Source organism: Opisthorchis viverrini (genome assembly GCF_000715545.1).
Source record: "Opisthorchis viverrini unplaced genomic scaffold opera_v5_103, whole genome shotgun sequence".
NCBI classification, from domain to species: Eukaryota; Metazoa; Platyhelminthes; class Trematoda; order Opisthorchiida; family Opisthorchiidae; genus Opisthorchis; species Opisthorchis viverrini.
In genome coordinates, this window is record NW_008751758.1 from 327,644 (window position 1) to 342,696 (window position 15,053).

At 45.1% G+C, this 15,053-nt stretch overlaps 1 protein-coding gene across 1 annotated transcript in view; it reads left to right on the forward strand.

The window, feature by feature from the left end:
• Positions 1-473: 473 nt before the first annotated feature.
• Positions 474-15,053, forward strand: part of T265_05429 (hypothetical protein) — a gene marked incomplete at both ends in the record, with an annotated part of 73,453 nt that continues 58,873 nt past the window's right edge. Inside the window, one exon of the mRNA XM_009170436.1 lies at positions 474-492. Within this exon, the coding sequence (XP_009168700.1) occupies positions 474-492 (19 nt within the window). The remainder of the gene's footprint in view (positions 493-15,053) is intronic.

Consider the following 15,053-nt stretch of genomic DNA (forward strand, 5'->3'; position numbering starts at 1 on the left):
GAGCCTGTGTACTATGGCTAAACAAAGACGAAGCGTTGATGTAAACCACCTTGTCAAGTAGAGGCGCATCAATGTTATATATGTGTGTGAATGAGTGGGCTGTGGAGCGAAACAATTATTTCTTTCATAGGGCATCTTCAGACCAACCATTTGATATGCGTGCACTGCACTGTTCTGGGGTTTTAGAATGGTTTAGAACAGCGAGGAACTTAGGCTTCAGTTTGGCTGAGGTTAGTTAAATCCAGTCAAAGCACAGGACCAGACATTATACAGAGCCGACGGAGTTACTCAGAAATGGGATCAGGCTTGAAGAACTAGGAACTATTTGCCTGTGTACAAAAGGCCCGGAAGGAAATACGAGCAGGTCAGTGGAGAGTGGCTTGACAACAGTTACGATGGCAGGCGCTGGACATTCTGCAAATCAACTACGCTTCAGGGAGCGGGAGATGTAGCCGCAGGAAGTGGACGTCTGCATGAGTGATATATTAAGTGGTAAGTTATAAAAAAGAACACTTGGGTGGGTGGTTGCCTTTCGAAAGCCTACGTGAGGTGAGATAATACGCATATGGGAGGGGAGCTTGTTCCATAGTTTGGAATACAGGCAAAGGAAAAAGTGTTGTCTAAAGACAGTTCGACATGTCGACAATGGGAGTAAACATCTAGAGTTACGGATATTATAGGGAGTACAGGAAGAAAATTCAGGGCAGCAGTCAGCTATGTAAGCCCACCAATAGGTTAGGCGATGTGGAAGGCCTAGATTCAACTTGATGCGCCTTAGCCATGATAGATCCAGCCCAAGTGACAAGCAGCGAAGACCATACAGTAGTGAAGATGACACCAGAAACAGGGATTTAGTAAACCATCACTGCACATTCTCCACAGAAGTCTGGCACGCCTTCGAATACTGTGAGGCGAATTCAGGGCTGAATTCAAGAACGGAGCTTATAAATTGTTTAAAGATGGCAATTAAACATGATTTATTATGGAGGGATTGGCGAATGAAAGCGCAGAGCTTACGAGTATTAGCCACTCAGTATCTAGCATGTTGGTTGAAGCTTTATGAACAGAAAAACCTAAGGCCTAGGTCTCTCACTTCTGGAAGAGTAGGAATCGTGGGCCAATGAAGAGTAAGCGTACCAGGAGGAATTCGGAATCGATGTGACAGGACTTGGCATTTTGGAACAGCGAAAGAAAGGCAAGATTTTGAGGACCAGAGTGATAAAGGATTCAGGTAGGACTGACTGTTAGCAATAGTAGAGACAGAGTCATTGGCCTTAAACGTGTAAGCTACCAGAGTGAGATTCAGGTAGGACTGACTGTTAGCAATAGTAGAGACAGAGTCATTGGCCTTAAACGTGTAAGCTATCTTAATGTCATCACATCAGCCGTTTGCTGATCCAGAAACCAAGTACTAGTTGGGCCAGGGTAGGTGCCAAGTTTTAGGGAGGTGAGAACGTTGTCGTCGAGGTAGCTAGCAAAGAGGCTATCTGTTGAACTAGTGGTGAAAGGGCGGTAGTTTTTGGTTTATCAAATCATCATGATATATTGTCCCTATTGTGCACAAAGAGGGATTAATGTAAGCAGTGACAGTAGCTAAGTAAAAACAAGACAAGCAACAGCTCCTTAGATGAGTGGTAAGAATCGTAGCTTAACTGAAATCTACGTCAACCTAACAAGAAGGTAAGATTAAGGATCACCGGTCGCCGAGTCACTGCTGTCAACTCAGGAAAACGAGTGATGCATAGCAAAAGTGCTAGCTGTGATGCCTGTAGTCAGGAAATGATAAGTTAATAGCATTTTGTGCATATGATTGCTCTAGATGACGAGAGGGAAGAACGTGTGTGCTATGTTTAAATGATGAAGCAGACTTGGGGTGGGGTGACCCAACTAAGACCAAGGTGGCAACTCCCTGCACTTCGACTTTAGTCGTGAGCCCCACACAGTACCCTCAAGCTGCCCCATGCATGTTTTTCATACATATTTTTTGGAACAAACGGAAGGACAACTGTCATTCGCTTGCATTTCTTGGTGTTGCAAGACAAGTGACATCCGGAACAAATCCAATCTATCTACAAACAAACAGCAACGCTACTCTTCTTTGGTTTTTCTGAATTAAAGGTGGGGCTCAGAACCACCGGCGATGAACGATACACCCGTGCTACTGGGGGAGGGGTGGCGAGTTTACGAACGCACCATGGTGCAACGTAACAGGGTGGCTCTCCCTGCAGGGCACACCCGTCCACAACGCCAGGTTTACATCCCTCGTCCATGCTACCAGATCTGCTGGGTGAAAAGCCACCAAGCAGTCATAATTGCGGTTTGTGCATTGATAAATAACTCTAGCTACCAGATATTTTTATCCGGACGGGGGTGGGAAGCCATGCCAGTAAAAGAGCGCAGGCATTTCGGACAAAAAAGCAGCAAGCAGCCACGGAAGAGGCAAGTCGCGGAGGGAAATGAAACATCAATTACCTTTTGGGCTATGGGAGTAGAATGGAGATGTTCAGAGCCTGTGTACTATGGCTAAACAAAGACGAAGCGTTGATGTAAACCACCTTGTCAAGTAGAGGCGCATCAATGTTATATATGTGTGTGAATGAGTGGGCTGTGGAGCGAAACAATTATTTCTTTCATAGGGCATCTTCAGACCAACCATTTGATATGCGTGCACTGCACTGTTCTGGGGTTTTAGAATGGTTTAGAACAGCGAGGAACTTAGGCTTCAGTTTGGCTGAGGTTAGTTAAATCCAGTCAAAGCACAGGACCAGACATTATACAGAGCCGACGGAGTTACTCAGAAATGGGATCAGGCTTGAAGAACTAGGAACTATTTGCCTGTGTACAAAAGGCCCGGAAGGAAATACGAGCAGGTCAGTGGAGAGTGGCTTGACAACAGTTACGATGGCAGGCGCTGGACATTCTGCAAATCAACTACGCTTCAGGGAGCGGGAGATGTAGCCGCAGGAAGTGGACGTCTGCATGAGTGATATATTAAGTGGTAAGTTATAAAAAAGAACACTTGGGTGGGTGGTTGCCTTTCGAAAGCCTACGTGAGGTGAGATAATACGCATATGGGAGGGGAGCTTGTTCCATAGTTTGGAATACAGGCAAAGGAAAAAGTGTTGTCTAAAGACAGTTCGACATGTCGACAATGGGAGTAAACATCTAGAGTTACGGATATTATAGGGAGTACAGGAAGAAAATTCAGGGCAGCAGTCAGCTATGTAAGCCCACCAATAGGTTAGGCGATGTGGAAGGCCTAGATTCAACTTGATGCGCCTTAGCCATGATAGATCCAGCCCAAGTGACAAGCAGCGAAGACCATACAGTAGTGAAGATGACACCAGAAACAGGGATTTAGTAAACCATCACTGCACATTCTCCACAGAAGTCTGGCACGCCTTCGAATACTGTGAGGCGAATTCAGGGCTGAATTCAAGAACGGAGCTTATAAATTGTTTAAAGATGGCAATTAAACATGATTTATTATGGAGGGATTGGCGAATGAAAGCGCAGAGCTTACGAGTATTAGCCACTCAGTATCTAGCATGTTGGTTGAAGCTTTATGAACAGAAAAACCTAAGGCCTAGGTCTCTCACTTCTGGAAGAGTAGGAATCGTGGGCCAATGAAGAGTAAGCGTACCAGGAGGAATTCGGAATCGATGTGACAGGACTTGGCATTTTGGAACAGCGAAAGAAAGGCAAGATTTTGAGGACCAGAGTGATAAAGGATTCAGGTAGGACTGACTGTTAGCAATAGTAGAGACAGAGTCATTGGCCTTAAACGTGTAAGCTATCTTAATGTCATCAGCAAACAGAAATGGGGATCCATGGGTGATCGAATCGGTGACGTTATCAATGTACAGTAAGAACAGTAGATTACCAAGCACACTACCCTGAATAGCTCTGCTGGTAATGGGAAGGCTGAGGAGGAGAGATCCCCGATTTTGGTGGCCTGAGTTCTTCCTGTGAGTTAGGAAATGAACCATCGCAGTGGTAGGCCACCAATCCCCGTAGATCGTAGTTTGTTGAGGAGTGCACCATAGGAACTTGGTCGAAGGCTTGCGAATATCCAGATAGATAAGAATAATACACAGTCCGGTATGGTAGGCGGATAAAATATGATTAAAGAAGTCAACCTGGCATGCGTTGGTTGACCGCCGTGCCATAAAACCATACTGCCGAAAGTTAAGTGTTCTGGTGGTGTGCAGGTAGTTCACCACAGGGACTTTGATAAATCGCTCAAGAGTACGAACGAGTAAGCAGGTCTGGTGAATGCCACGATAGCTGGCTAGAGCAGTTCGTGGACCCGACTTATAGTGCGGAACAACGGTGGAGTGCTTTCACTTACTAGGGACTGTGCCAGTGATAAGGGGGATATTGAAGAGATTAAGGATGAGGGTGGGGACGTACGGGCCACCAGCTTTTAAGATAAGCGAGGGGATGCCGTCAGTGCCTGGGAAACTGGAATCTCTAAGGCGGGCGAGAGACGCAGTTACGTCAGACAGAGTAACTGAGTGTGTGCAGAGATTGGGGCTTGTCTCGTCAGCAGATGTGTTCACTTCGTAACCAGGTGGGAAGCAATGAGTAGATAAAGTCGATTCGGAGGAAACATAGCAGCTAGCGAAGTAAGAGATTAGGGATTCCACAATGTCAGCAGGGTCAGACAGAGGCTCCCCATCAGCAGCCACAAAATTTGAAACTGCGGATGAGTTTGAGAAGCAACGCCGGTGAAAGAGGTATCCCAGGATCTTAGGCTGTAGAAAACGGTCTACGTCGGTTGATTCCACGCGTTTATCAAGGGCGAGTTTGGCCGTGGTATTATCACGTCATAAGTTTGTTGATTACAGTAAGGAGGGAGAGATCATGGAACTCAAAGAAGAGCCGACGATACTTCCTAAGTTTATGGCGTATAGCGGGTAATCGTGTGGCTGGATGGTAACGAGAAGCATAGGAAGCTCGTGTGGGAGCAGCTAGATATGACGATGGTGGTAGGCTGCCTTAAAAGATGTCGACCGCGCTTTGCGTGTCACCAGAGAGAACGAACTCGTCCCAGGTCTTATGACGCAATGAGATTGCAAAGGCCTCAAGAATCCCCGGGGATAGGATGAAAGAGATTAAGGCGGGAAGAGTAGGAGAAGGTAGAGTACTCGTCCAGATGCAAGTGACGATACAATGGTCGCTTTAAAGAATCTTCGGACTAACTGCCGCGGTAGGACACAGGTAGCCGTTGACAAGAGCAATGTCCAGGGTGTGGGCACCGCGTGTTGGTTGCCTTACAAGCTGGGACCAGCCTTCAACTCTAAGTTGGGCAAGAAGGAGCGAAAAGCGCACAGGAGAGTGTTATTGAGACCAGGCAATCTCAGGACGGTTGAGATCTCCAACACTTAGTTTGTTGGGTGAGGTAGAGCCTGAGTGTGAGAAAGAAGCGTGGATAGACGAGTAATCGAGCTAGTGGGGTGTGGAGGGGGCATTTACAAACACCCGAGGATGAACGGCGGATTGGCCCGACAGGCGGAAGGCCATCTTCAGCGGTCGTGTCGCATGTCTATTTACTGCACCTATCAAGAAATACGAGACCTACACGAAATGCATAGAGCCTCATTAACAGACAAACGTTTTTGAGCCGATGGGTCACACAAGTCATCTTCGTCTCTTTCATCTAGCTGGCGCTCTACAGCGTTAGTCAAAGTTGTCAGACGTTTACTCACGGATGTCGAGTAGTTGCTCTCTAGACCCGAAAAAACGGACGCACACAGACTTCCGGGACACTGTGCTGGGACTCTGTGCTTTGGTCCAGGTCAACATAATAAGACGCCCTCTTTGCGGACCGGGTAGCAAGCACACCTCTTCGTTTTTGGATGGGCCCGGTCCTAAGAACCACAAGTAATTTATTTTCATACGGACTTACCTTTTGGACAAACCTAAATGGCACAACCACATAGCGGGCGAGGTTCATCTTCACAACAGTCGGCGTGATATGGCACGCGATTCGTTGCACACCAGCGATCACTGGTAGTAGTCGGTCGGTCACAGAGCACACAAAAGCCCAAGTCATCGTTCCTAGACAGCAATCTGGCTTGAGGTGCAGTATCCTCAAACACCAACGGCAACTCATCGGTTGCAGACTTTGAGACTCGACGCAGCAGAATTTTTCTCTGAACAATCAATCGCCTAAAGGTGGCTGTGGCCCTCCTGGGTTACAGCCTCTAAAGCTTATCAACCAATCGGTTCAGTTGTTTACGAAGGCCTTCGAAAGCTGTCAGCGGTGGTTTGGGAACGAATGTAAGAGGCACACCTTTTTCCGGTAGGTTGTTAGCCGACAGCCATCGTTGGTGGTTTCGGAAGCAAGTTAAGACAAACTCACTGATGCATGGTTCATACTGCTTGGAACGGACTGATCTCGAAATGCAAAGAACCAGTCTATGCATGGAAGCCACATCGCCTAGTAGAAAGGGCGTGTGCATTCTCCAGCACAGATGTGGACAGTCTTGGAGCATCTGGGTGTTTGCACTACGAACTATACGTTAGTTAACGTAGCTCGACCACACCTTGTTTGTTCTAACACTCATACGACAGCCGCGGCGGTCGCGGATCCAAGTGCCTTTAAACGAGAAGGGATGCATATGTCGTCATTCGACAGACCACGTTTAGAACGTAGGCATAACTCTCCAGGATTTGCCGCCTGTGACAGTGGTACGACTTACGCATCTCGAACTCCCGCATGAGCCAATCGGCGTGCCGGGACACCTTTTGAATTGCATTATCCAACGTCTCGGAGTTGTGCGCCCGGTTTTTTAGGCGGCCGTTTGTATTCTCCAATTGGTTGTTAGTCACATTACCGAAATGAACCAGTACGGACTGTGCGTGTAAGGCCCATTTTCGGGTGATGTACAACCAGAGGGCCGTAAGCTAGGCAAGAAATCCAGGATTAGTGCTGCGCAGAAGCTGCAGGTCTTGCCGGAATCTGTGTGCTTGTAATACGATAAACAAAAGCCCACTGCACAGCGTTGTCCATGTGAGCCACGCGGTGAAATATGTGCCGGCTATTCGCAGAACGTGTCTGTGACCAAAATATATGGTTATTAAATGATACATCCGCGCTTCCTGATGGCTTTGCGGACATGAAAGTAGCAAAGCATAACGTCACAGTCGAACATGACTCTTGCTGCAAGCATTTGCACCGCTAACTTCTCCGTTACAAGGTCTTAACGTTATAAGTTTTGCCCACAATTTCTTTGAATAAACAGAAGTTTACACATGGGAGCATACTGCTCGCTCCCTACGAATGCATACGTAACCGGACGCCCGGTTCCCATGCCGTCCGTTATCAAGAAGGTGTAAAGCGAATATCTACCTGCCGAATATTAGGTGCTTTAAGAAACCTTCCCAAACCGGTTTGTTGCATGCGTTCCGTTTACATTCACCACATCTGGAAAGCATCGGGGCAACGCTATTTGATGACATCGGCAGAAGCCTATGTGGATATAGTGACCTTCCTGTGATTGGCACACGAGGATACATCGGGTCTCTCAAAGTTTTGCTCGGACCGAAGGCATGCTACATTAAAGCCCAACAATGCGGCACCTACTCTAAATACTCTGTCGATTCTTCCGGCGGTAGTTGTGTATATCCTTAGTGGTAAGCATCTTGCCCAATTAATCCGCCCCAAACTGACGCACATCTCATGAGGGCGTTCCATATTTCAGAAGGGTCTTGCAGGTGCCGTTGATTAACCGGAAGCCGATCGTACAGAAACTTTGACAATGTGTGGTTGTGTTCAAGAAAATAAGAGGTGACTGCCAGTTGGTTTATGGTGATCCTTCTGACCATTGTACATTAGTACTTTCTTTGTAACTTATCATTACTCAAATTGTACCACTTTCTACCTTTCACTAAATCTCAGATTAATCCTCTTCTCTTCATACCGAATAACTTTTGTTTTAATGAAAGAAAAGAAATATAGAAGCATACACAACAGTACAAATTCTGTACTTCGTGAGAGGCGTGTTCCCTTCTTGCTGTGTCGAGTTACGCTGTCAGTGAATTAACGAGCGGTGATGTACCTTTCAGACTACGATGGGATATAAAGTATCTAGGAATATATTAAGGAAGATTATAGGAAGGAGATCGGTTTGGATTTATTGTGGTGGTAATAACTAACTGTACCAACGAACTGTGAGCTGTATCGTCTCGCCTATTTTTACTCACTTGATTTAACTACTTTGAACTGGTATTTGCTAGCGTTGTCCACTACAGCTTCTTTTTCCTCCGTAGACAAAACCGCAATGGACAGCTGGGGCTTCGCGTACTTTTTATTAGTAAATACGCTTGTCTTATTAGATGCTCCGAATTCCCCGACTTTTCGTTGGTCTTGAAGGCCGCCTGCTGCATTTGTAGTACACTTATTCGTAACACAAATCAGCGTTTGTGCTTTGATTACTGGAAGAACGCATAAATACCACAAAGTTATCCTTCATGTATTGACTCAAGGCCTTCGCGAATGCCGTGAAGGATAAAAACAATACCCCCACAAATTTCCGAACGAACGATTGTGGAGCCACTTCCGAGGCAGTGGTACCCAAAGTTCAAAGCCGAATGTGCGCCAATAATTTTGAAGAGAGATCGATTAAAGCAAATCGCAAAAAGTGACGGCAGATGAGGGTGAATCACGGGCTGAGCTGCTATGCCAAAAAGTGCAACACCTTGACGGTAAAGATTTTATTTCACTCACAGGGGTTTTGCAGAAAAATGCATTGTGCGTCGAGGGAGCGGAATCTGGCTCGCTGATGTACAGTTGAAATATGCACTGAATGAGCGTCAAAGCAAAAGTTAGATGACACTGACTTTCGAAATATAGGCTACAAAGTACCACGTAAGAACGGGTAAAAACCTGTTCACAAGGCAATCGTTTTTGCTTAAAAACCTAGGCGGAAAGCCAGTTTGCTGATAGATGAACGTAAAAACTGTTGAATCCACGAAGAAGTGGTACACCCATAAAGCATTGGCCATCAGAATGTTTTGCTTTGTGGTTGAGTCTGCACAACAGAATTCGAGGCTAATTCTCATTCAACCTTTCCAAGGTGAATGTGGTGTTTTCTCACTGTTCTCATTATAGAAAACCAGCCGACGGATCACGTTTAAAGCTTCAAACGTGTAAGGTTGGACACGCCCTTAAGCCCCAGAAATTTGAATATTCTGAGGCACAACGCGTGGGTTTAAAAAACGTGGACAAGTGCAAGGTACACGTTTGTAAACTGCTGAATAATTTGTTTTTCTTGAGTGTAATTCACAAGCAAACTAGGGAGCAACAAGTAGACCACTTTTTAAGTCGCGGGGGTTAAACGCAAAGATGGGCACCGGTACTAAAAATATGGCGTGCACGCTTGTCATCTTTAACACGAGTTCTACCTGTCGAGCCTAAATTTGGTTATCGCAAAGTATATTATTTCTGTGATAAAACAGTCGCCTTTACCCCTTTGTGAGGCTCGCAAGGCCTGAGAACATAGACATAGGGTCTGTCACGAAAAACATTTTGACGTGATCAGTCAGCGTGTTACCAAGAGCAGCCATGGAAAAATTAGCGAACATCCGAATTGAGAGTCTACCAGTGTATCGGTGTATACCACTGAAAAAACGCGTGACTATTCGCTGGTCAAGTATTAACTCACAGGTCCTGACAAGGGTTCTTTCCAGTTCTCGAAACCGATACTCCGTGGCTTAATAGAAGCAACATTCCTTTCACCTAACTGGGGGACATCCCATGGTTCCAACAATCCACAAACTCATGGATTATTACACGGCGTGGACAACTTTGCCCAAGCTTCACAGGCAAGGCTTATCCTTGTCGCTCAGCTTGTTTGTTTGTTTAAGCAGCTGACTTGCTAACTGCCGCTCCATTCTCGGATAGATCATCGACGCCGTCTTTTGCGTTTGTAGATCAACGCTTCCGTGATCTTCAGTACCCGGTCATAATTAAAGTGTCACAACATCAAGCACATCTGGCACGTTAGACTTTGCTCCATATGTCCCCCTTCCCTGACTTATTCACAGCCTGTCAGGCAAGTTGTGCTTTACCTATCTCACCGTCTGGGTTGAAGCATGTTCATCCAGTCTTACATCCTCATTCACGCAACAATAGCGATAGTACATAGCCGAGAGATCTAAGACTTGCTGGTTCGTTTCCACCGGGAAAGACATTTTCCGACCCACATCCGAGAAAGAAAGAAATAGCTGTTATGTCACCACTCTTGTCCTCGTCTTTTCAGCGCGTGATGGTTACTAGTTACTGAACAACCAATCCCTCAACGCACAAAGGGGCACTTCCCACCAGCCAATACGCCCAATGCGCCTCTCAAGTCCTCACACATTCGGTCCAAATAAGGTAATGCTGTTTGGTCTTACTTCTATTAGGATGGATCTCGCAGTCCATGTGCAAAAGGGGAAAAGTGATCTAGCTTCCTTCCGGAGCTTCCAGCCTATTTTATGCCAGTGATACAGCGTCCCTGGAGCTAGTCCATCTGCATAGCTTATATCCTTTTACCTAGACCAGAACTGCGCAAAACTGAAAGCACCACATCTTGCAAACGTTTGACACGACCGCACACCGCATGTTTTCCCTCCGGTGATATGTTAGTTTACTTTCTAAACTATTAACTTGCCTTTGAGTCACACAACAGCCGGAATGAGCTGGAAACTTTAACTACGCACCACGAAATGTATGATGCACACTACTCTCCCCAACCTCTGAATGAAGGGCAGTGCACCCTTCTCACAACTATCCGCTATGGCAGCCTGAACCCTATTTTGTTCCCTTGTAAGCACGACACATAAGGCAACAAACTGTCTTCCAGATAGTCATCCGCCCATACGAACTAGCAACAAATGTAGTTGCAACTTAACCACGATGTTGTGACCCATCCATTTTTTACGCATTGAGTGAGATGCTGCTGCATTGTGCGACTTACTGCGCTATAAGAAAGAGTTTGAACGGCTAAGCGCAGTGCACTGGGCATTCAAACGTGTCAAGGGTTTTTGAAGATGCTAGAGCAGCAGATCACCTTCATGTTACCTGAAGTCGGGAAGATGTCTCTTGCCGGAGAAAAAGCTGTTGACAAGGCATGAGTGCGGTTCCTGAGCAGAAGGATAGAGTCATGGAATAGTTTGATCCCGTTTAAACTATCTGTAGAAAATTATCAGTCAGTGTTAAAGAATGTTTATCAGTCGGCTGTGCCCCGAATGAACGGGGCAAATTTACTGGGAAAATGGTTTCACGGCGGCAACCACTTTGTCAACCCGACTGGGTGAGGACCGACATGCATGCCTTCGATCACAAGAGTATGACGTCACAAATCGGCAATCAGCTGAAAATGAGAAGAGGATAGAGACAAAGCCAAGAGGTAAATGATCGATATTAATAGCCTTGAACAAGATGCCGGAGAGTCGCTTTGACCACAGTAACCGGATCCCATATTTCGGACGTTTTGTTGGATGGTGATGTAATAGGAACTGTGAAGTATACAGGAAACTAGAGACATTCTAGGGGCTTCATGCTAATGTCAAAAGAAGCCTGCACACTACTCTTGAACGCCGTTGCTCCGTACGCCGTGCCGATATCATACCTTCTGACTTGAGATGGAAGTTGGTCGTCAAAATCTACGAGATGGCACATGCAGGCTGCACCAAATTATAAGACTTTTGGCGATGGAGGGCATGGTGGCGAGGGATGAGAGGTGACTTAATGGATTTTATTGTGGCCTGTAAGCTATACCAACCGAGGAAAGAGAATGAAACGGGGCCATTACACTCCATAGAGCCTGGCTCTCTATCGGTGATAAGAACTTCATGGCTCGATGAATTCATCGGGTCTCTCCAGTGAGAGCTAGTGGCAGTAAGTACGTCGCAATAATGACAGAACACCAGTCGTGGTGGGTTGATACGGAAAATGTGGCAAACCAACAGGCGACGACCATCATCAGGATGGCGATGCTTCATAGTGTGGACCACGCAGAATACCTAAAATGACTCCGAGGAATAAGGGTCGTGTAATAACAGCGAAGGATACAGGATTAGTTTGCTGCTGCTGAGTATGAGGCGGCTAACGATGACACTGGATCAAACGCAAGCAAACGCCCTGAAAGGCGTCGTGAGGCGTGATTGCTAACGTCTTCACTAATGCACCGTGTGTCAACCACAAGAAACTCTGCTTCTATTCCAACGTATGGTTAACACCCACGTTTATGTGTTGCTATAGTAATCCGGTTCTGGCCAACAGCACGATGAAATTCGTCTGACATTCACGTAAAGTGAAAACATAAGACTGCCGGTAGGAACGAAATAATAATACCCATAGGCTATATTCCCCGTGGACTATATCACGGACTACATAGATATATTGGCTTTGTTAACAACTTGCCAGTTGAAAGTTGTGCGGCGTTTTATAACTTTATTTTGCTTCCACTATAGCATTACGTATTTCGTCAATTGCATAATCGTTTTTTGTCTGAATAAGTAAAACTACAAAACCGCGCACTTGTGCAATTTCACGCAATACAAACGTAGTCACGTGCTTCGTCTCTCTCTTCTGATTTCGCTCGCGATTGCAGCGTTGATTCGCGAGTCTCATGTGCTAACTCTGGCATCAAAACCTTCTAGACCAAATTCGGAATCTATTATATTTGGGAACTGTTAAGAAGAAGCCCCCTGGACCACCACAATTGGAGTATTGTTTATTCGCTGACCTGGGCCAACGACGAACTATTTTAAAAAGAACAATTATTAGTGAGTCTCTTCCAGCTGACCTCTTTATTAATGTATACCCAATCTAACGTTATTATTATTCATTTCTTTGCCGCATACTCCTAGTAAAGTAACTTATTGAGTAGCCAGACCACTACAGTTTAGACCAACTTTATTCCTAAGCACGCCTTTGAACACATTTCCAAAGTGAAGTTTTGCCTTCTTGCTTCTCTCCGGAGCTAAAAGGGAGATTCGTATGAACTTATATTATTACTTTGGTTTCTTTAAATTTGAGGTGAAAAAAAACTCCCATGCCGCGTTTTTTATTCACTTGCTTCCCATCAAGACACCACACGTTTGCATTTGAGATGACATAACTTGTAATCACTCGATAAGTTCAATCAATAACGCAGTGGGTAGTTTTGAAAATGGTGGATGATGATTGAGGTTTTTTTTACCCGCGTTAAAGTACACAGAACAAACCTTGACACATTCACAGGACAAACAATTAACTTGAACAAAATCTCGGGCTGTACAAGGGGTACAAAATGCGGAAAAGATTACTTGGTCTGTATTGATCATAGCTACCGTTACCACTTGCAAAATACGGCTGTTGGGGCTAGCTGTGCAGGATTAACCTGGAACAGTCAGGTGCCTTGGTCGTTGTACGTCCCAATATTCCTAGAATGAAAATGAATCCTTACCGGAAACAATGACGGAACCCGAATCAACCCCGACTTTGCATGTTTAAATTCAAAGGAAGTATCGTCTTCAAAATTTGAACCTCGAATAAGCCGTTAACTGGAGTACCTCAACCACTTGAGTGAAAAGTGAATTAGATAGTCGTGATGAACTTGGAGCTAAATGTTATTAGTACTTTACTTGCGGGTGTCCGTTTCGCGTAAGAAAACCATTAGCTCCCAGTGCTTTGTTTAACTCTGATTAATTGGGTAAACCTTAGGAAAAGAGAAACCTGTTATCGTTACCTTTTATCGTAATTGATAACGGGCCCTAACGAAGGCGACTATCCAGACCCCACAACTGTGCAAGCTCATTTAAACTGTCTGTGAGAGAAAATTATTATAAATGGCTACTTTGCTAATGTCAGCTATTTGAATCCAAGCTTTTCCTGTGTTCGCTAAGTCCTTTAGGCTTCTTGCCCGAGTGTCTTCTTGATAACGATACCACATAGTTTGCGCTCATTATCTCGGCGGGTAATTTCCTCCGGCATTGAAATTGTGCTACTCCCTAGTGAGTAGTGTTCCAACAACTGACTGTAGCCTGATTCATTATCCTTTTATGTTCTTCCTCTTTCATCCAAAGCTGAGTTCGTAGAAACCTAAATGTTGGTGCTTTCTACCCTAAGAAAGCTTACATACTTCGATATTCTAATCCTCAAATTCTGGCTGGTTAACTGTTATTCCACCCTTTTATATCAGGCAAATGTTGGACAACCCCTAATGTGTCCTGATGACACTACTGGTGTACAGCACGAGTCATTTCCCATTGCTTGTCAAATTCGATTCGGTTCGAGGCATTGTTGACCTTGAAAAGTCATCAACTTAAACAAATCACATAGGAAAAGTACTTGCAGGAAAGCGCTTTGCATATGAAAGCTTATAACTATGGAATAGCAACCTCGAAACTATCGTGGCTTGTGAGTAATCCTTTCCACTCACTGGATGCAGCAGTCATCTGACTGCCTTATTTGCAATCCACAGTACATCTAACGTGCTCCGGTGGAGGAGAGATAAGCCATTTGCCCTCAGTGCCTGAAGTTCAGATTTCAAATCCCAGTGAGCAAAAGCATTGCCGTTACCGGATGCCATGAGAAGGAGTAAGATTTTACTAGGTCTATGGGGACATCCAGAGGAACCAGGATCTCCGGTCTATTTAAGGTATATAAATATTGACAAGTGATCTATGACCTGAGAGATCTGCATTTATTTTTATAAACATGTAACATAGTAAGATCAAAAGTGTCTTAAACAAAACAACATTACAGGATTACTGTCTTGTTTGTGTGAAAAACAGCAGTTTTTTAGGAATTTCGGGTTTTGTGCATTGCTGTTTAAATTTCTCTTGGTATCCACCGTTGTCAAGGTAGCGTGTGGTATATCCTTAGAAGCAGAAGTAGTTACGTCTTCTTTACTCAAAGCCATCGGCATTACCCTATATGACAAATTTGCCTGACGTGATAAAACACCATTAGCCCATCGATTTAGAGGCTAAGAACTGAAATAAGCTACTCTTTTTGACCTCTGGCCATAAGTTCTTGAAGCATGAAAGCCACTACACTGCACTTTGCGGGAAAT